The sequence below is a fragment of the Micropterus salmoides genome, unplaced genomic scaffold, assembly GCF_014851395.1.
Source record: "Micropterus salmoides isolate LMB-PRFRI ecotype aquatic unplaced genomic scaffold, ASM1485139v1 Ms_hic_scaffold_8, whole genome shotgun sequence".
Taxonomy (NCBI): Eukaryota; Metazoa; Chordata; class Actinopteri; order Centrarchiformes; family Centrarchidae; genus Micropterus; species Micropterus salmoides.
The window spans coordinates 32957823-32980823 of record NW_024044570.1 but is presented as its reverse complement, the minus strand read 5'-3'; the positions used below and the strand labels follow the sequence as shown (position 1 = coordinate 32980823).

Sequence of the window (23001 nt, the reverse complement as noted above, 5' to 3'; positions counted from 1 at the left end):
CCTACAGTGTATATCCGTGACTCACTATGTCAACCAGTACTGAAAGACTTTAAACTCACACATAATGAAGCCAAGTGTGACAAAATTTCTATTCAACTCTACCTGTCTCTTCCTCTACTGAGCTACGAGTCTGTTAGCTAAGAGGTATTTTTGGCAAAAATAGCTTTTAGACTGTCACAAGACTTGAGGGGGGGGGGGACCAAAAAAAAAAAAAAAAAAAAAAAAAAAAAAAGGAAGCAGTAGATGAAGCAGCTTTATTTGAAAGATTTGCTGATGCAAGAATAATCAGGTTTGTAGGCACTGGACAAAACCATTGTATTCCAATCTACCTTGTGCTTGGACAGAAATAGCCACTGCAGTCCACTGGGGACATACAGGAGTGCACAGAGAGCGCATCTTTGCCAAGCAGGAAGAGTGAAAGACAGCCAATGACAACTCTTGGTGGCATTGGGACAACCCCCCCTCCCCGCAAAACCCATGCAATATCAATTCTTTACACCAAGCCGGCTTTGGTCTTGGGGGATGTGGGGGGGGGTGTAGTCCATGTTTTGCCTAGCAAGCAAAATTTTTGAAACAAGTTGTTTTTTTTTTTGTTGTTTTTTTAAACATTTCAATATGCCTTAAGACTGACATTAACCACCATGAAAAATAATTTGGAGCCATGTTTTCAAGTGACAGAAATATAACTTGGATGGCGGTTGGAGTGGTCATTTGCCATTAAATGATTACATTAACAGAAGAGGAAGCCTGGACTGGCAGATCATCATTCAACGCGTTGCAAGCAAGCAGCCAGGCGAGCAGACCGATAAGATGGAGCAGGTTTGGGTGCTCCCGGATCCTAAAGGTCGCGGGAGTGAAGTTGGCACCTGAGGGGGGGCCGAACTAACTGGAACTGCACAGAATGAGGGCGTGTAGTCCTGCTTCTTTGACTAGTCCAAGTGCAGTTACTCTGAGCATTGGGAGATAAATCCATGCCCTGTGTTTTATGAAGTGCTAGAGATGGCATTAGATCGATCCGAGATATGCGACATTTAGCCCGCTGTGGACTCCAGGCACATCCAGTAGCTCAGTGTTCATGGGTTTAATGGTTCCATTTAATCCTAGTGTCGGGGTAGCTTTTTTTTTTTTATATATAAATACATGGTACCATTTTAACGGCTTTCAAAACAGGCACCTCTCATCATCCACAGCCAGTGTGTTCCTCATCTCTTCCCCCCGCACAGTGTCCCAGGCTCATTATCTCATGGTGGAGGAAGCTCTGAAGTAGGAGAGGAATTTGAAGCAGAGGCTCACCACAAAGTACCAGATGTTTCTGGCCATCTGGGATCGGGCAATGAAGACACGCCAGATGAGCACCACCAGGACGGTGTTGAAGGTATAGCGGATGTTCCTCAGCCTGGGACACAAGAGACACAATTGAGACAGAGCATAGACTTCAAAAAGGAGGACTCTAATTTCAGGAGTGCCAGGGTGAACATAAAGAGTGTGTGTTCAAAACTCACACATCCAGTTTGCCTTTTACAGATGTTAAATGTGCTCTCCCCTTTTAATTCCTTGAAAAATTCTGCTTGCTAAATTATTCACATGAGCTTTGTTAAAGCTCAGGATTACTGCCACTGTGCACTCACTGATAATCTGAACAATTTGTCTGAAAAAAAAAAAAAAAAAAAAAAAAAATTAAAATCTCATTCTGACCAATGCGATCGACAGTGGTTAATGGACGGATGAACTGAAGTACTTGTAAGTCAAAAGAGTATTTAAGTGCTTATGCAGAGATCTACTATATTGTGACCTAGAGGATATAAAGCTGCCTACTCTCTATAGAGAAATGCAGCCGTCTAAGAGCTCATCATACGAGTATTTCTTTGTATTGGCAGCAGAATTTACCCAACCCCAATTCCATAGGCTTACTTGTTGAGGTGTTTGCGTGCAGCTGGCAGGCCCGACAGCTCTTCATTGAGGACATATTTTTTGGTGCCCATACAGTAACTTTCCATGTACTCTGCCCAGTGCAGCTGACGCACATCAAAATTAAACACCTACAAAAATAAGAAAATTGTAACAGACATTTATTAGAGGTAAACATTTTAGGTGAACAAGGAAAGTAACACATCACTCCAATCTATATTAATCTAAAAAACCTGGCATCTAGACAGCCATGCGACCACTGTGCCTACAAACACATTTTATAACATGTTTATTTGCATATGTGCCAACATGCACACAGATGTAAGTGTATCTCAGACATGCTGCCACCATCTGCTCCATCTTCAACCAGAGGGGGGGGGCTAAACAAAACCAAACAGGAAAGTGTACTTCTATGTTAAGTGTCTACAGTTACATGGAATCCATTGTTTTTAGGAGTGCTTTTCCTACTGACATGTCAAAAAGTTAATTTGACTAGGCAAAATGTTTAATAGAAAAAAAAAAAATAATAAAATAATAATAATAATATCTAAATGGGTTAATGGTTGTCTGCACAAGTATCTAATAAAAGACAGTGAGGGACAGACACTGAGCTCCAGCTGGCTTTGGCCTAATTTAACCCCCAGTGATGTCTTCCACAATGAGGGGAAAATAAAACATCATTGCCTGGGAGATAAAAGGCACAGTGGCACATTGTGGTTGGATCAGTGAGGTGGTGTTTGTGTTGCCTTTCAGTCACTCAGGGAACTAAAGTTCTGAATGCCCAAGCAGCCCGTTTCTTTTGGTGGGAGAAGGCACAACAAATTTAAAAAAAAAACAGTTTTAACAGAATATCTTCTAACACTATTTTAGACTTACGAGTAAATACACAGAATTAGATAGTCCAATATGCTTCTATCAAGAGAACAAAGACAAAATGTCTGTCTCATATTACAGGAACAATCGGTCCATTGTGTAAACAGGATTTTAAGTAGCAGTCCCAGTCCACCAGCATGCCCTTCAGAAATGCAGATTCCTCCAGTCAGCTCTCCTGAACAATGTCTCCGTTCACTACAAACTGACGTCACTATTGAATGACTCATTTTATTGTAGCCAGCCTACAAGCAGACATTAACGCACTGAGTGGTAAAAATCTTTGTAAAAGTCTGTCATGTGTGGTGGGGGTGGACATGGGACAACTTGAGGATAAAGTGTGAGTTATGTGAAGCAGATAGTATTTTCCATTTCATTCTTATCTGTATAATATCTACCTTCTTATCCTCGGGGTTCATCTGAGAGATTAGCATGGCTACGTTGTCAGTGTTCCAAACCCAAGAGTGACTGGTGAAATACTCCAGGACCATCATGGCTTTATGGAGACGAGTGATTGTCTTCATCATCCTGTGATAAACATGCAGTGAAGGGAAGATGCAATAAAAAGGGGGAGGACCATGCGAAAAGATGAACATTGGAATGATGAAGAAGGCGATGGTAGTGTAGGGTCAGAGAGAAGATGATTGGCAAAACAGAAGAGGGATGTTTCAGGAAGTGCAGCAAGGAGTGTGACAAGGTAAGGAGTAGAGGTGGCGGGATGAAGAAAAATTGGGACAGACAGAGGAAGGGGTGGGCAGGGAATATGGGGAGGGCCAGAGGATGAATGAGCGGGACAGGGTTCCATGGTGTTGGAGGAGGAGAGAGCAGAGGTTAAGGAAACTACAAAGATAAACACCAACACAAGCCACAAACATGCCTTGGTAGCAAAAGTTACACATGAACTGTAATATACGCCAGTGAAACTGTCCCCTGAAAACCATCTCAAACTGTTCAGTTTTGGGATTGTGCTGGACCATTTCTTTGCTGCTAGGGAGCTAGAGGTCACCCCCCCCCCCCCCCCATTACCAGTCTTTACGCTAAGCTAGGGAGCTGCTGACTGGAGCATAATTTTTACCATACAGAAGTGAGTGGCATTGACCATCTTATTTAGGATGCGTGTTTCCTAAAATGCTAGACTGTTCGTTTAACGTAATTACCAAAATGAGATACATGGTTTTCATTGGACAGAAACAATGTGCAATTTCAGTTGCATGGGATTTTAAAAAGCAGCCGAGAAGAGTGTTCATTCTTTTGTACATGTAGTTCATTAATGTCTAAATGTAAAGCATTAGTGTACACCAACACTGTTCTACAGATCTGGCTCAGAAATGTTCATGATGATTCACTTTTCAAATCTTCCAAATAGTCAAGAGGGTTGTCCAAACTTTGTCATAGCACTGTAAGTAGCCAGGTCTGATTCCTCCCCTGTGGACAGTGACTGATACAAGTCAGCTGAGGACTAACTGGATTTAATCTGTGTGCAGGCCAGGAGGACAGATCTACGATTGTAAAATGAACAGATTTACAGACCGAGTCAATATTTTACCCAAAATATTGAAAACCCACACAAAATGAATAGTCTGCTTTATAGTCCAAGGGACACATAACTTCCTGTGTATTCACTTTTGTCCTCCTGTTAACACAAGTGAATCCAGTTTCCATACTTCATTTCTGTTAGTTCAGATTTAGAGGATGGTAATCAAAAAAAGATGATCATTCAATTCAAGTTAAAGTGCCGTGGTAGCTGCGGTGAGAATGTAACAGTACCCAGTTACTGTGAGGATCAAAAGAGGGCGTCTTGAGCCTTCAAATTGCACATTTTGTAGTTTAGTGAATTTTAAACTTAAGCCATTTTAATTATAAATAAAGGCCTTAGTCCAATGATATGCCTGTTACTGTTAGTATGAAATGCTCTTTAAATGGTTACACTAAACGAGGCAGACTGGGATGACTCAAGATTCCTCCTGTGAAGGCGAATGATTCAAAGGCTGTAACAAACATGCAGCACACAGAGGCAGAGAGAATCATTGCTTACAGCTGGTGACATACCCAACTAGGACCAAATCACACCCATAGAAATGTGAGTTAGCTACAAAGCCAAATTAATTTCAGACTGCTATTTGAAACTCAGCAAATGAAGCTGTTGTATTGTGGAAGGATGCTTGGCACTGCAAAACATTGAATGTCTGAAATACCTGTGGCTTGTAGTAAGAGAACACAAACATGTTCAGCTTTTTTTTTTTTTTTTTTTTTTTTTTTTAAGTGACCAAGAAGTCCCATGGTGCCTCAGGATTTTCCATGATTGGATGAGAAGTGTGGGATGACAATGGATGTTCACAGCATGGCTCGTTCACAAAAAGTCTTCTGAAGAGTTTTAAAACAAAAAAAAACCAAACCCGGATTTCCAAAACAGCAGGAGGTGAAAACATGCCTATAGAAGCCAAGTCGTGTTATCATGACACTAACAAAGTCCAGTTGATGCCATGAGGTAAAGTCAAGACACGGCAAACATTTGTTTCTTCCGCCCTGCACCCTTGTTCCCATTATCCCACATAACCAGTCAGTAAAAAAAAAAAAAACAAAAAAAAAAAAAACAACACAGTAGGAGAGGGAGGGCTTGTGAGAAAGGTGGGGGCTGACTGGCAGGGGGGAAGTGCAGTTGCAACCTTACCGGGGCTTGCGGCATGTCAGCCTGAGATAGCAGTCATACACCAGGGCTGGCAGCGTGTGGCTGACAGTGGTCCAGTACTGATTAGTAAAGGGGTTGGAGCGCAGATTGACATTGGGCCTTCTGAAGGCCTGCTCTAAGGGATTGGTCTTGAAGGTCATGTTTATACAGTACTCTGTAGGAGAGAGATACAGATATGACAGGACAAGGAGGACACAGAGGACGAGATGAAGAATGTGCGTTTCCTCCTCCTACCTATACTAGGCAAGATGCAGGCCCTGTGTAATGCTAGAGCTGTAGATCTTTAAGTATCTGGATTTTAAAGGAGAGACAGATCCAGTTCACGTGAGAATTCAACTGCTAGCAGAGGTCCCCCCCCCACCCAAAAGGGCCAACACCTGGGTTGGGGTCACAAAGACATCTTAAGACTGAAGTCCACCTTAGTCCATTTATCAGCTGGACTGAGATGACCTTAGTGCTGACATTTTGGGAACCCAACTGAGACAGTAACACTGCAAGTAGCAAGATGTAAAGAGTGCAGAACCCATCAGTAACCCCCCTCTATGTGCAGGAGAGCAGCTGGGTTATACATTCTTCAACGTCAAACAAAACTGCACACAAGCATCATGTAACACATTAGCGTTGCAGCTTCGGCATTAGACTACTACACTACAAGAAAAGTGACAGGACTAAAGCAGCAGACGTGTGCGCGTGTGAAGGGTTTTTGGCCGTTAACAGCAGAGGTGTGGCACGTCCGAGTCGGCGAATAGGTTACCTGGGCTCTCGTCCAATCAGCCTGAGGTACAGATCATAGAGGAAGGCCGGAGCCTTGTGGCTCACGGCGATCCAGTACTGATTGATTAGGTGATTGGATGTGAGATTAACATTGGGCCGACGGAAGGCCTGCTCAAGGGGATTCCTCTTGAATGTGGATATTACATGGTACTCTAAGAAACAGAAGGTTGTTCAAAACAAAAGTCAGCAGTTAAATACATTTGCTGCAGCTAAACCAAATGTTAGTAGATTTCCTGAGTATTCAAAGTGCTTCATGAGATAATTACAATATAATGCACACCCAACACAAAACCAAAATACAGCTTTAAAAAAAAAAAAAAAAAAAAAAGCCGGCAAAGTACGGCAGTAATTATTTTGCAAACCAATTTCAATGTATATAGCCGTTTGAGCTTTTGGTCAAGTCACACATCTAACCTCAGCAGATGGACAGTTATCACGACATGTACATGAAGTTTCCATTTCTGATGTTTTGTCAACTCCTGTTGCCATGGTCAGTCATGAACCACTGCTTTTAAGCCAAAATGGATGGGAAATCGATTTAACAGTTCAAAAATGAATTTTTATTTCAAGCATTCTTTGTCAAAATCTGGCACCTACATTCTCATAATGCAAGTAGACCGCAGACAGTTTGGTTGACGATTGGGGTGCATTATGCTAGTAGTGGCTAATGTAGTCTAGAGCCACTTGCAGAGATGAGCAGCAGGGCTACAGGTTAGGTTCCCCAATTTTCAAATTTGCGTCATAATGCAGATGTAAGGAGTTCCCCTTTAAAGTGAGATGGAAAATAGAAATTCGAGAATATACTAATCCATTAAATAGGGCTTTAACTTTAAATCTCAAAATAGTATTTGGTGCTACGGGCTATTGTATTGATAGCATGAAATTGTACGGTGTTCCAGTCATTCTGTCCACCCATTGAAGCCAACAATGTACAATGAAACATATCTGCGCAGAGTGGTACTGCATCACAGTACAACTTGAAATTGATGCCACTGTTTAGACAGCAGCAAGTATCGAGTGTGTTTTCATCCTGAAGCCAAGATGAAATTTTTCAGTCTTCCTGTAACCATTTGAAGGTTTGAGCCAATAACTGGTAAAAATGATTAAGCCTACCTGTGTGTACCAGTTTTTCCTAATGCAACCGTTTGCAAAAATCACTGCACTTTCAGTAACAGCCCTATGTTTTACTCCATGTAGGTCTATAATCACTACATTTTAAGTTTACAAAAGAAAAAAAAAAAAAAAAAAAAAAAGAGCTCTTTGGGTGTGGCAGGCAGTGGATCAGATCACAATCAGGGTATGTCATTAGATGAAACGTTTACACATAAGCTTTCATTGTCAAGGGGCTTTATAGAGGCTGTGTTCAGGTAAGATAAGAGACCTACCGACTTCCCCCCAGTGAAACGGGTTGATCCCTCCGGTTGTGCAGTTGTAAACCAGGATGTTTTTAGACCTATGAACATGGAGGGAAGATTTCAGAGTAAATCCACTGAATTTTACTTGAAAAGTAAAATCCATATTGACCAGAAAATCATGTTTGTGTCTTTCAAACCTGTTGACTGACTGTGACCCAGAGTACCAAGCTGCAGCCAGTGTGGCGTTGATCACCACGTCCACAGGCACCAGGTCAGCCACAGCATCATTGGATGCTCTCATCGTTCGCAGGATCCCCTTACCAGCCTAGAGAAGGTGAAGGGAAAGACTATTAACACAAATGATAAAGTCTATAACCTTCAAAGTAACAAAGAATGGCTGGTGCCAACTACAACATGACAAATACATTTATTATGACCCCAACTTCTGGACTAACGGCACAGTCAGACCAAACTTTGCATTCCCATTCATTTCTATGTAGAAGAGGGCAACCCATTCAGATGTTTACATTCTGTTTTACTGCACTGCCACATAGTAGGTTGTGTCTAGATGGTAACCCGAGATCTGCAGAACTCTTGCAAGATTTCTACGTGTTGACGACTTATTTCAACACAAAACATGATGCAAAGTATTTTGATTTGGAACTACCAAGTGTAAGGATGGTGCCAGAGGTTAATGTTACATAAGTTGCATAAGCTCCAATTTTGTGGATGTTGCTGTATATAAACCACCTAAACAGTTTAGTACTTACTGCAATGAATATTCCACTAGGTCCATTGAAGTTATCAATCCAACCCTGAAAGAGCGTTCAGAGGAAAGCATAAAATTAGTACTGAAACAATTGACCGAAAATAAAATGTTTCTTGATCAACTATTAGTCAATTTTCAAACAAAAAGCAATTATAATACCTTTAGCCTGTAGTAGCAGCTTGATATTATTCTGACATTTCATAGACTAAATGATCTGTACAAGGAACCATGTTAGATGCAACCCTGAAAACTGACATCTCCATTTCAGATAGCAGCTGGCTGTCAGCCAATTTCTACAGGGTGACAGCCCCAACGCACTCGAAAGACTGTCCTGCTTTCAACAGATACTGGCCAGGAGCAAAAGGTGTGCAGAGCATCTTTACCACACATTCTTCAAATTCCTACTCCCACCACCACAGGTCAACTACTCCAAAACCCTGTGTTGGCAGCAACAGAGGCAGAGTGCTTTCAGAATTTGATTGAAATCTAGATTAGGTCCTGAGGAACAACCAGAACAGATCTGGACTTCCTTCACATCAGTTTTACAGCGGCAACGGTGGTTTTCAATACAGATACATCCCTTTTCTTGTGTAATTGTTTTTTTCAACATGGCCTTGTTCTAAGAACCTATATTTTGGCCTTTAATGCATTAAAAATCTCTACTGTATCATTTATGGGTGGGAATCTCTGGGTACCTCACGATTCAATTGCAATTCAGAAGGCTGCTTTGTGATTATAAAACGATTATTGGTGGGGGGTTTTCCCCCCTATGCAATTTCTGGATAATTACTTTGCATCTTATTTGTACATTAAAATCTAAAAGAAACGTCACCTCCTTAGCTTAAAAAGGACCATCTTGCTTCCCTAGTTTACGCCAACCACAGCTCCTCCTGGTCACCACTTTCTTCTCTTCACTAAGCAGTTTTCAGACTCTTCTGAAAAACTGAAATATAATTTAACTAGTACCAGGATGTACAGTATGTGTACAGGACAGAACTGTACACCAGTTTTACTTGTACCAGATGTCCTCAACCTTGGACGAGTAAGTAGTAATGGCATTAACATTAAGTTACTGATTCAGCTGATGTTACATAGCAGCTGTAAAGTGAAGGTGGTTCGCGCTAGCTAACCACCTTCACTTTACAGCTGTTGGGGAAATGACAGACTTAACATTCACACTGACCTGCACTGGGCGTTTACTGCCAGATCTCTAATGACTCCGCTAACTTGCCATCACTCTGTCGCACTCTCATTCACTCGCCCACTCATTTGCTACTCACACAGGAAGCCAGCACAGTGTTGAGTGTTACCATGCTTACACAGCACGATAGTGAAAAACACAAATTGTGCACAGATATTAATGATAGTGTTAAATTTTAGTAGGGTGGTAGTAGGTTATTCATTCTGCAGAGGTGGTGTGCACTGGTCTCAGTTGTGCACACCACAGACTGTCTGGGCACTGCACTTCTGGACTTAGAGTTCTGCCTTTTGCGTTCCATCAACGTTACGTCCGCATCGTGATGCATCTAAGAATTTTTTCCCCTCCCACCCCTAGTTATTCAGCAGATGGCATACTTTTTTTAAAAACCGGACAAAACAGATAATGACAGACCCCGACACCCCCAGCTATGATTTGTTTTTCCAGCCTTTTTGTAAATTTTAAACTGCATCCAAAATTTTATCTAGGGTACAGCGAACAATTCCTATTCAACAGCAATTCTCTCCCTAACTGAAGGTTAAAAACAAACAAAATCATGAAACAGCAATGAAACACCAAAAGCCCGAATCACTCACTGGGAAGGGCTCTTTCCAGCTTGCTCCTACTATGGATGGTCTGATGATGGCTACGTTAAGGTCTCCAGCCTCCTGCTGCACCAAATACTCTGCCAAGGCTTTGGTGAATGTGTAGGTGTTGGGACGCTTCCCGATCAGTTTGGGAGTCAGAGAAGACACCAGATCATCATCCATCCAACTGCATGAAACAAGATAACACAAGATTAGTCTTGCATTTTCTACATTTACAATAACCAGCTCCAGCACCAATGTAGAGCGCTGCATGCATCTTCAGTCCTATCAAATAAATATAAGACTAAATGTCTATTGTTAAGCTAACATCAGCATGTTACATGCTTACAATGGTAATGGTAATATGCTGATGTTAAGCAGGTGTAATGTTTACCATGCTGACAATCATAGTTTAGCAAGTTATCATTTGCAATAAACAATACAGCTGTGGCTGATGGGAATGTCATTCATTATTAGTGTAGTTAGGCATAAACCAAAGTTTTAGATAGATTAGAAGCAACCTGATGACGGCCTTCGTGTCAGATCATTCAGAGGGAGATACGAATGTCAACATTTTACGGTGCTATTAAATTAATATGCAACAATTTCGATCATTTCAGCAATTTAAGAAAAGTCAAATTTCTGATTGAGCTTAAAAACATGAATATTTTCTGTTTCTTTACTTTATAAGCGTAAAACCAAATGTGTTTAGGTACATTCTACACTAAAGGGGGGGGAAAGGGCATAAAGACCACCACATTTTATACATAACCTCAGAATCATCACCCTAATTGTTACTCACTGCTGGCTTCTAACGCTTCACTAATCTAGTTAAGACTGGCAGGCTCTACATTAGTGCTACTAAGCTGTCATTTACTCTACAGGTCATGGCTAAACTGACCTGGCACCCTCAGTGCATTGCTGACAATCTTAATCCTGCCCTTGCTTTTTATGCATCTAGCAATAAGAAATGAAGAATCCTTTTAAAAACCTCAACCATAATTCCATGCTTCTGTACACTAAAGACAACAGATCTGTATAGACAAGGCCATCCAAATCCAAAAAACAGTCGCCAACAGTTTGTTGAAGTAGCCGTTCAAAAGTCCAGATCAACTTACTCCAGGGTGTCAATGAGTCTGCGGTAATCTACGGGGGGAGGGTAAACAATTTCCTCAATGAGCTCCCGGTCACAGTTGGCATAGGCTGTGGAGATATGGATGAAAATCTCCAGGTGCTTCATCCTGTGGGCCAACGCCACCATCTTCTGGGTGGCCAGGACATTCAGCTGCATCGCATCTCTGAGAGGGATTAAAAAAGGGAACAGACTGAAGTTTGACATTCAGTGGACAAAATGACCTGACCAAATAAGAGTATAAGTGATCATCAGGGTGCGGGATAGTTATGTTTTGTCATTCTGCATTTGCAAAAACTAGAGACCGAATGTTCTGGCATCTGTGTGAAGTACAAACATGTGAAATGAGCAGATAGACCCCAAATCTCAAGCTGGGATGTGGTTAGCTTAGCTTAGCATAAAGACTAGAAACAGCTAGCTTGGCTCTGTCCCAAGTGGGGAATTTAGTTTTACAACCACCTCTAAAACCTTACCAATACTTAAAGTTACATTGTGGAACCATTTCGTGGCAACCATCGGCAGTAACTGTGCGCAGCATCCTTGTGTCTTGTCACAGTGAGGGTGCCACATTTGGTACCTTCAAAACCCACAAAACCAGTAGTCACTGACTGAATCCAGCAACCCATGCAATAGCCAGGGATGCTGCACAGAATGACTTGGTGAATAATCATGATAGTTTCAGCACGCTGTATGTTAAACAAACAAGATACATGCTAATGAGCTTCAGGGTGTTGGTGGGCATCTCTTTCCCCTTCGCACAGCGCCAGCTAGCAGTTTCCCCTGCTTTTAGTCTTTATGCTAAGCTAGAGCCAAACATAGCCTGACTCCAGTTTCGTATTAAAACGTGACTGATTCTCATTTAGCAAATATAAAAAACATCCTATACAATGACTATACAAATGCTTTAAAATTAATTTTACTGCAAAAATATTTATCAGCAAGTAATCTTGTTATAAGAGTAAAATTAGTTCAGTAGAAACACATGTGCCATTTTCCTGCAGAAGAGGTGATTTAGGGAGCTTTGTCAGGTATCAAGTATCGCTGTGTACAGGAAACAGTGGGTACTGTCAACACGACTGTTTTTATTGTCAAGTCCAGCAACACCCATAATACACATTCTCCTGCCTGATTATTGTTCTTTTGACAGGGTAAACAGACCTTGAACTATTAATTGTACAAAGAAGGAAACACATTGTAACTTAACCATGTTTAGCAAAGTGCCATTAGAGAGAAATAGCCAAGAAAGCAAGGGACTGTACATATTGCCAAGAAATTCATCAGGAAATTAATTAGACAAAACAAATTGACAACTCACTTGAGTGGCTCATTAAATCGGATGGTAGCGGCACAGTGGAAAACGATGTTAATGTTTTCAACCAAGATGCTCTGATCCTCTTTACTCAGATCCAGCTCTGGCTGTGTGAGGTCACTGTTCACTGCTACGATCTTCTCGGCAAAGCCTGGCTGCTCGTCTTGCAATCTTTCAAACAACTGAGTGGGGAAATCAAGTCAGTATGCCTTTCATTGGACTCGTAGTGTACAGTTTAAAATTTCAGAATACATGCTTCCATTCCCTTGCTTACTGTTGGTAGCATGAGTCACTTTCTATTCCTCCTTCCTACCTCAGTTTCTAGGTAAGAGGCGCAACCTAATCTTTAAAATAAGCCTGTTGCACCGCAATCATGGTAGGTTTCAGAAGTAAACATTAATTTTTTATAAACCTGTGCTATAACTTTACTAAGCCAACTAATAACCAAAGTAAAATAGAAATAGTCACTACAGGTGCTGGTCATATGATTAGATTATCAAAAAGTTGATTTCAGTAATTCCATTCAAAAACTGAAACTTTGATATTATATTCATTCATTCCACACAGACTGATATTTCAAATGTTTATTTCATTTAATTGTGATGATTAAAACTGACAACTAATGAAAATCCCAAATTCAGTATCCCTGAAAATTAGAATATTACTTAAGACCAATACAAAAAAAAAAAAAAAAAAAGGATTTTTAGAAATGTTGGCCAACTGAAAAGTATGAACATGAAAAGTACAGGTGCTGGTCATTTAATTAGAATATCAAAAAGTTGATTTCAGTAATTCCATTCAAAAAGTGAAACTTGTATAATGTATACATTCATTACACAGACTGATATATTTCAAGTGTTCATTCCTTTTAATTGTGATGATTAAAACTGACAACTAATGAAAACCCCAAAATCACTATCTCAGAAAATTAGAATATTGTGAAAAGGTTCAATATTGAAGACACCTGGTGCCACACTCTAATCAGCTAATTAACTCAAAACACCTGCAAAGGCCTTTAAATGGTCTCAGTCTAGTTCTGTAGGCTACACAATCATGGGGAAGACTGCTGACTTGACAGCTGTCCAAAAGACGACCATTGACACCTTTTTCACAAGGAGGGCAAGACACAAAAGGTCATTGCTAAAAGAGGCTGGCTTTTCACAGAGCTCTGTGTCCAAGCCCATTAATAGAGAGGCGAAGGGAAGGAAAAGATGTGGTAGGAAAAAGTGTACAAGCAATAGGGATAACTGCACCCTGGAGAGGGTTGTGAAACAAAACCCATTCAAAAATGTGGGGGAGGTTCACAAAGAGTGGACTGCAGCTGGAGTCAGTGCTTCAAGAAGCACCACGCACAGACGTATGCAGGACATGGGTTTCAGCTGTCGCATTCCTTGTGTCAAGCCACTCTTGAACAAGACACAGCGTCAGAAGCGTCTCGCCTGGGCTAAAGACAAAAAGGACTGGACTGCTGCTGAGTGGTCCACAGTTATGTTCTCTGATGAATTAAATTTTACATTTCCTTTGGAAATCAAGGTCCCAGAGTCTGGAGGAAGAGGAGAGGCACAGAATCCACATTGCTTGAAGTCCAGTGTAAAGTTTCCATAGTCAGTGATGGTTTGGGTGCCATGTCATCTGCTGGTGTTGGTCCACTGTGTTTTCTGAGGTCCAAGGTCAACGCAGCTTGTCTACCAGGAAGTTTTAGAGCACTTCATGCTTCCTGCTGCTGACCAACTTTATGGAGATGCAGATTTCATTTTCCAACAGGACTTGGCACCTGGATTTTCATTAGTTGTCAGTTTTAATCACCAGAATTAAATGAAATTAACATTTGAAATATATCAGTCTGTGTGGAATGAATGTATACATTATACAAGTTTCACTTTTTGAATGGAATTACGGAAATCAATTTTGATGATATTTTAATTATGACCAGCACCTGTATATTGACATGATTCTAGTGAATTTCCAGTGAGTTGAAACAGGCCTCTGTAAAATCATGTAAAAGTAGAGAAGACAGCATGAGAGAAAAGGTTTCATAACATTATGCAAGTTTGACTTTGACATGTGGAATACATATTAGACGTGTGAGAAATTCTTATGAGTAAATTCTTTAGTTATAGACAAAACGTGTTGTGAGGTCATAGTTACCTTTGACCAAATTTTATCCATTCATCTTGAAGATGTTAGTGCCATATTTGAGTTTCTTCTGGGTCGCCACCAACAAATGACACATCTGCTCGGGGAGGTGTACGTTTTAAGTGGCATCTTTGAGCTATGGTACAAATTACAGCACAGCTCCTGCACTACGCTCAAAATAACCCAGTTCACGTAACTGGTGCAACAGGCCTCTGCCTCACCCCCTTCCTCTAGACACTGATCAGATCGCCCCCGGTAGCCCACTTCTTACCTTGCAGTTGATCATGTCAGCGATGCGGGCCTGAGGGCTCTGACCGGCTTTTGACCGGACCATCACATAGACAGATTTGACTCCTGGGCAGGACCTCAGGAGCTTCTCCAGCAGCACCTTTAATAACAAACAAGTAAGAGATACAAAATCATATTTTCCTCTTCAGACTGTTTAGTTGACACTAGGCACTGCACACCTCTTTTAGTTGTAACCTCCTGCTTTTGTCACAAGTGCAGAGAAAAAAAAAAAAAGAATGTCATCATGCATCTGCTGTTAAACTGAGAAATGTTCTTACGCTGTCAACTTAACGCCTGCATAATACCCACAATTCAGCATACAATTAAAGTGTCAAGCTGTGGTAGGTTAAAATCTTGTGTAGACACTTCCTGTGTGCATTATCACTGTCATATCGGAGTGAAAAGAATCCTCTCCAAGGGTTTACAAACAGGTTCCCTCTTCACTCCCCCGGTAGCTTACAATGTTGGGTTTAGTCATGCCCTACTGGCTACTTGCCTATTTAACTTCAGTTGTACCTTGCCCATGAATCCTGTTGCTCCAGTGATCAGCACAGTCTTCCCCACATAGTATTCTGGGATGTTCACCATGATGTCTGCAGTCCTGTTAACTGAGCCCCTCAGCACCACTCCACCTGCACAGACATGACAGAAATACAATTTACATTTTAAATTTTTAAGAGGTACATACGTAGCAAAAAGTCTCCGTTTTAAAACGAAAACGCAGCAGTGTGGATAGGGCCTCTGTCTGTGGCAAACATTACAGCAAAAGTAAATCATATTGTGATGCATCGACTCCATGCACTACTGTGTCTGGCCTTATCAGTCAGATTGCGTTTGTTTAAGTATGATTGACACTGCATAGATGATAACCGGCCATTCAGGAGATAACTTATCTAATCATTAACAGCTATTTACATAACTACTTAGTACTGCTGAACTTTTCTGTGTATGAGTTGAAACATGTTACCACCCTCCTGGAATTATTAATGTCAACAAAATCATTGTGGCATGCAAGAACAAACCGCAATCATTTGAAGTGATCCAACACAGCCACTAAAAATGTTAATTATCTATTCATTCTCCTGTTATCTGCTGAATGACAACATGCAAAACAATGACTCATTTCTCTGCACGACAGACTGCTCATGAGATAGTTGGTCACAACAGCTGACAGGATTTCCAAAGACCTCTTTGCAATCCAAATACTTTAGTCAAACAGAAGAGTTCACAATTACAACCATCGGGGATTATCTGTTACACTACACAAAAAAAAAATATATATAAAAAACCATGTCAGATGTTTATTTGGACAATAATCCAATATAAACTACCTCAGACTTTACAGCGCTATCCAATGTTAAATGGGGATTCTGTCATAGCCTACTGTTTGAACAGCATAACTGCTCATTTTGTTACAGTAAAACCTGTTACTCAGCTTTGCATACAGTCAGACCAGCGTGCAGCGTTAACTGGGCATCTCAAAAATTGCAGGTTGGTCAGGGGTTAAATTTACATGAACCTTAATTCTTATTTTGAGAACAAGTAGCTTGAGAAGGGGAAGACAAGTCTCCGTTCCCATTTCTGACCAGCTTGTGTCAAGCGTTTGGCTGACAGTTGAAAGCAAGCCATGCTTCATTACCACCAGCCTGAACGAAAAAAGTAAATACTGTGAATTCTGCCATCACAGCGCTTTTGTTCCTACACAGCAGTATATCCAAAATATCAAACAGTGAAGAAAACTATTGAGTGAAAAAGAGACTATTTTGTGCTACTTTCTTAATGTTGAGTATTTTCCTATTGTCCTGGTTCAACAATGCAAAGCACTTGTAGCTTTGTTTACCACCTACGTTTACCACTATGCTCTGGACACCAGCTCAGGCCTGGCTGATGCTGCAGATGTACAGTTTGCTGCATCACAGCCTGTGCCAAGTGGCCTGCTCCAGCTGTATGCTGTCAGACCCCGCTGTGACTACAGCAAACCTGTAGGCAGCTTGTGAATGTGAACAGTACTCTAAGAAAAAGGAAAATAAAAGGCACAAGAAAAATCTACCCTAGTCTCAACATTTCTTAAAAGTCAAGGTTTGGATGGGAGTCCATGTTAAAATGCATTTCACCAACAAAAATTATCCTGACAAGAGAAAATGCAAGTCAACGCTAGTCAATAACACGGTTTGGACTTCTCTGCTTAGTTCAGGTACTCATTGTCCTACAAGTGGAAATTATTCTTCACTAAAGATCCGATTTGATGTCTGGACTCTTAGCTGTTACATCATTTTTTAATATTGTAGAGAATAATGCCTTCTATGTGCATTTATTTGGCCATTTATCTACATATACAGTCAGCACTCATGCTGTGCTGAAAAGTAGAACTAAGGTGAGAAAAATAAATGTTAACGACTTAGTGGAACAATCTGTTCTTCAACCAATGGAGACAGGGCCTTTATCAGGGTGTTTTACACAATGGATATTAAAATTTGGAATAATATATAATTGTGAAGAAAAAAAAAGGGGGCGTGTTTGACCAGTACCAGCTCAGACAAAGAACTTTGGGTGGCGTGAACTGTGGTCTGTGAAGGCACACTTTAGACAAAGTACTTCAACAAAATCCAGTTAAAGTTCCTAGGTATCTGAAGTGGTTCTAGTGTTCTTGTTTAATGTCACAGGTTGAAAGTTGTTAGGCCACAGTATGTGCAAGTATTCAATCATGGGACGTTCAAATAGGGCTGGACAATAAAATAATTATTGCAATATAATTTCAACAATATAACAAATGTTCAGTAAATATTCAATAAATGTTTGATTCACTTAAATCATACCTGAATTAGGACTTAATTTATTTAATAAAATGTTTATTTTGTTGAGGAAAAAAAAAGGACTGAAAAAAAAGCTTAAACCCACAATTAACCGTCAGGTGTCTTCAACTTTCACTCAGGAGAAAAATCTGCCTTTGAACTTGATACTTATCACGATAATTATCGATATCGAAAGACATGAAACTTTTTATCGTGATAATATTTTGGGCCATATCGTCCAGCCCTACGTTCAAGCCTTCCAGAGAAAGTGTGAGGTCAGGGTGTCTGCTGTCCTGCACAACACCAGGTGCCGCTCAATTATAGTGTCTTGCACAGATTATGCCAATAATATCAAGACAGAATGAGACTAATCAGGTGTCTGTCAACTTCCATGTGTTAAGCATTGGTGCATGTGTGCTTCATTTCACAAAGATAAAGAGCAATGAGCAAACACCAGATAAAAATTTGTCTTCTGTCCAGGATGTGTATGCAATTTGATCTACATGCGACTACAACCGTATTTTATTTCTTGCATATCTGTGTGTCTGAGAGGTACACTTAAAATGACAGAAACTAGCCCAGAGTGACCAGGCTGCAGATCCATTCATTGGCAGGACTAAGCAGAGGCTCATGTTTCCTCCCTCCACCTTGTCTACAAAAATCAAGTGTGTCCATATTTGAGAACAGCAAGATGTTACAAAAGGAAAGAGGGAAACTTTTGGATCTTGTCCTAAAAATTAAAAAACAAGAAAAGGTTATAAAAAGCCCAAGCCGGTGTCCTGTTTAAGTCACTTCATTTGTGTACACATCAGAGCGAACGGTGCAGAACTGGGACAAAATAACAGGTCAAAGCAGCTTTCCCTCTGCAGTATTCCCTTACTGGAGAACCTGGCTCTGTCCACTACAGATGTCCTTTAAAGCTGATCAGCCAAGACTGAAACTCTAAAACCTTGTCTGTATGCTAAAAACCTCACAAACCTGCTGTGGCCTTTGATCAAGTGTCTGTCAAAGAGCTACTGTAGTTTACAGTCAGACAGCAAGTTGATCCCTGCTGCCACATCTCCACTCTAAATTATTGATTATGCATTAGACTGCTTAAATTGAGCCCCTGTGGCTGAGGTTTAAGTGTTAAACATGAAACTAAGGTTTGACAATAAACTGTGTCAGGAGGAAACACCCTTCTTGATTAATTGTGAAAACCCATTGCCAAGTAAAGAAAAAAACGTTTACTGTGCATTCAGACCAAACGCGAATTTACTCCATGCAACGCTATACTCGCGGGGGTTTTATTGCTGACATCCCTGGTGTTCACACACACGATAACAAGAACACACACAACTCGCCATTACTACAGCTGTATAAACGCAAAGTAAACATTGTGCTTTGATTAAAGAGCAATAAACGGATCAAACTGATGCCAAAATAACTACAACATGATGCATATTTGTCAGGTCTGTCAGCAAGCCAACAACTTCTAAAATGTTTGTTTTCTGAATGGAGTTCGGACCGATCAGGGCTATGCTATGTTAAATTGGTCACAGTAAAGTACAACGATCGCTAGAATAAAGTTGCATACAGACGTTTTCTGAACTCACCAGGTAGTTCAACCTCCTCGCTTTCTTTTCTCCCAGCAATGTCCAGTTTTGTCTGTTTTTTTATATAAATATGAAGTAGTGCCAAGCGACGCTAACAACAATGGAACCGGATGTGCACGGAATCTAGCTGCTAAGAAGCTCGAGTGAAGATAAATCAACGTTGTAATCCCAAAAACTAAAGTAAAAAGCTAATTTAATAAAAATCAGTTTACTCTGAGCTCCTCCCTTGAGGAAACGGCGTAGTTGTCAGAGCATAATCCAGTCTGACCACAGGTGTTTGTCCGAAAGCTAGAGCGCTGCTCCTCTCGCGCAAGTTTAGCAGCTCTTCAATCCCCCGCTCTGCCCGGCCATCTCCACACAACGCTCTGAAGCAGTCGGTGACGTAGGGACAATCTCAGCGTTGATAGGCTATCGCGACTCAGGGTCACGCAAATTCCTTCGCGTTGCCGGCCCCGCCCCCTTCGTGCCGCCCGACAGGAAATGCTCACTTCGCTTTTACTCTGAACGCACCATTAGTAAAGTTTTTCAAAAGGTTTCCAGCCTTTGTTGCGAAGACAGTCACTTAAATCTCAAAGTCACGCAAAACACACAAGTGCTGGCTCTCATCTCTTCTACTTAAGTCATCCCTGCACCTACAGGAAAAATTCATCCAGCAGATTAAATACATTGATGCAAGGCCAAAAGTGTGCCTGCCTGCCTGCCAGTCACTAAATAGCCAGACCTCTGAGGACAGACTGTTTTTCCTCTAATGTACTCAGAAGAGATCTGGATGAGTTTGTGAAGCATTTACACGCCAATGTTCTAACAACTGATAATGAAAAGCAATCTATATCCAGTAGTATCAAGTCCACCACACATCAGAAATGTTAGATTACACACATTTACATTTTACTAGTAGAAGCATTTCTCCATGCAGCTTCCAGCTAAATGCAGCTGATCAGGTGCTTCTCAATAGCACAACCGTTTCAACACTTCTGTGTCTTCATTCAAAACAGACATATGCATGAGGGAAACAACATATATAGTCAAACTAAACCAACAGAGTTTAAATATCTGGATAAGGAATCTGAGGGTGGGAGTTGCCATAGTCTGTGTCAAAGTGCCACCCTAGCAGAGACTTTTTAAAGATATGTACAAACATCCTTTGAATAAAAATTTGAGGAAACATGACAAATTCAGTTCTTCATTTGTGCAATAAGTGTGTTCAGAGAGTGAGGCCAATTTACCAAGCAGTAACTTGATGTCGCCACCTTAAGTATTTTTTTCCCCTATTGCCCAGAACTCTGATGATGATGCAGAACTGTGGTTAGTCTGTTCATAAATGTTGTTGAAAAATGGCATATTGCTGTGTTTTCAGTACGTATTGCATTCTTATGTTCAAATATGCAAATCTTTAAAATTCTTTGTCTGACAAAACCAGACCACAGGAACATTTAGCATATAGACAACATTTGTGTTGCTACAGTTAAGGAACCCCCCCCACCCAATTGTGGCAAGTATTCAGTCTTACTGTCACAATTTGTTGACTTCGTGGATTAATAACCAAAAGTATGAAACCCTGTTCAATCACAGTTATCCAATGACAACTGTACATCTGGGTCAGACTGACTATATAGGGTGTTTGCCTCATGCCTGAGTCCATTTTGACTGTGATAAAGACACAGTGTCAACATTGGTCTCTTTGCACTATTCGATGTTGTGAATTAATCGGTGTGCTTCAGTAACTTACCCTTTGTCTTCTTGACATCCACACTTTACTGTCAGTTATCTTATACCTGAGGAGGAACTGCCTGCACACCACGCACGTTAACCGTAATAATCCGATGCATTTGGGCAAAGCAGATGCGTGTTAAAAGAGGCATATCAGAGCGAGCAAACCAGACTTTAACCTAACAGGCAAACACGAAGGCAGCAGATCCCGTGATTCTCATTACACACATTATTATCAGTAACCACTCGCCGCCCATTTGCACAGTGGGCGACGCTTCAAACTACACCGACTGTTTGGCTTGGCAGCCTTTAATGTGACTACCGCAAAGCCTGGGAGTATATTAAAAGTGAGGCCGCTCAGCTAAACCCTCGCCTTAAATTAAAAGTGCCTCCTATGCTGCTAGAGCAGCCAGTCTTCCTCGTGTGCTCAAACTACCAGTGGGGGCGGGAAAGAAAAAGGAAAAGAACCATTGAGAATTAAGATTTTTCTGAACACAAGAGCTCCATGGTGGTGAAGGGGGTGCAGTGGGGAAGAAGGGAGGGGTATTGCGAGTATACAGTAAACGCCTTGTATAACTTGACTTGTATCTGCGTATCTTCGACACTAGCGTACAGTTGTTATAAGCCACCCCTCCCTCCTCTTGGCGCATCTCTTCCAACACGCAGTCACACCACCAGTTAGCGCTTTGAAAGCCGGCAATGAGCTCCACGGTTCAGTACGCACAGAGCTGGTACGGCCCGTGGACGTAATGCGAAGGGTGTACTTACCCGAAATGTCGACGTGTGGTCGTCTCTTGAACTTGGGAGTCTGTTGCGTGGCGGAGCAGCTGCATCTACTGCTACAACCGACAGAGTGGAGACTCAGCAGGAAGCCAGCAGCGTGATAAATGAACCGCCGTGACGTCAGCGGGTCCGGCACAGATAGGCTGAAGAGGGAGGGCTCACTCCTCCGGACTTCAGGTCGACTTAATAGAAACTGCGTCAGGGGACCACTGGCACTCACTGGGATTTAAAAAGTCTCGGTGGGTATGAAGCTCTCCACATTTAGTCAGGTGATCAACAATGTGCAGTGAATATGTCAAAGTTAGGGTTAGTTATGAGTCAAAAACATAACATAACATGTTACCTGTATAAATGAAATTTAGGGGGTTTGCTTTGCTACTACAGCCTTAGCCTACTTGGTCTGGTATGACCATAGCTTCATCATATTAGCAAACTTTTGATAACTTAGATATTGCTAACTTACATTATTCAGTCACTTTGCTCTATGCCTCTTATCTCTACTTGTGCTACAGTTACACTAAAACATGTATCATTTACCATCCTTTAATTATCACTGTGTTCAGTATTACTCTCAGAAATTAGAGTAATACTATTGGCAGACGTAATCCTCTGCACATGACCTGTCACATCTCCACTTCATTTGTGGTATCAGTGTCTTCATCAGGGGTAGTTATAGCCACATTACATTAACCTGTTAGGGGCGCCTGTGTAAATATTTGCTGATGAGCCCCCCTTGACCTCCTCAGCCGTCTGTGAAATGTTTTATACAGAGGCCCAGAAACAAAACCAGCACTCCTTTGCTGAAATAAACTGGCCCAAAAATGACACCTTAAAATTTTATTTTGACACAGGGCTTAGCTAAAAGACAATAATGCCAAAACTGCCTTAGATGATTTGTGCAAAGAAATCCTTTACAAGTGTGCAAATTACTAAAACCAAGTGACTTGTACTGAACTTGTGACATGTGAGGCCCCAGTGCATTTGCCTACAGTTGTAAATGACTGTACAGTATATGCAGGAGAAAACCAGCACATCCAGAGGAAAGCCACCTAAGCACAATGCGTTCCCACACAATAAGGATCTAAAAATCAGGACCTTTTAAACAT

General features: G+C 41.2%; 1 protein-coding gene across 3 annotated transcripts; it reads right to left on the bottom strand.

Annotated features, from left to right (window-relative positions):
- Positions 1 to 1236: 1236 nt before the first annotated feature.
- Positions 1237 to 22035, bottom strand: far1 (fatty acyl CoA reductase 1). Of its 3 annotated transcripts, none has more exons than XM_038705218.1 (13): positions 21881 to 22035; positions 15532 to 15647; positions 14999 to 15115; positions 12598 to 12773; positions 11269 to 11448; positions 10160 to 10337; positions 8367 to 8411; positions 7794 to 7921; positions 7627 to 7694; positions 6222 to 6393; positions 3177 to 3306; positions 1912 to 2039; positions 1237 to 1396 (listed from the first exon to the last, which is right to left on the bottom strand). In XM_038705218.1, the coding sequence occupies exons 2-13, from the start codon at positions 15601 to 15603 to the stop codon at positions 1237 to 1239; spliced, it is 1554 nt and encodes a 517-aa protein (XP_038561146.1). In that variant the 5' UTR covers positions 15604 to 15647; positions 21881 to 22035. The 3 variants fall into 3 exon arrangements, with proteins under 3 accessions (XP_038561146.1, XP_038561147.1, XP_038561148.1); XM_038705219.1 differs by lacking the exon at positions 21881 to 22035 and adding an exon at positions 21132 to 21282; XM_038705220.1 differs by lacking the exons at positions 6222 to 6393; positions 21881 to 22035 and adding an exon at positions 5450 to 5621 and having other exon boundaries at positions 15532 to 15603.
- Positions 22036 to 23001: the final 966 nt, after the last annotated feature.

Excerpts from the sequence above, each read along its gene's own strand:
- far1 (XM_038705218.1), bottom strand. The coding sequence starts at position 15,603 with ATGGTGAACATCCCAGAATACTATGTGGGGAAGACTGTGCTGATCACT. Across the intron at positions 11,449-12,597 it reads CGATTTAATGAGCCACTCAA|AGATGCGATGCAGCTGAATG; the intron begins GTGAGTTGTCAA and ends AATCCCTCTCAG. Across the intron at positions 2,040-3,176 it reads TGAACCCCGAGGATAAGAAG|GTGTTTAATTTTGATGTGCG; the intron begins GTAGATATTATA and ends TTATTTTTGTAG.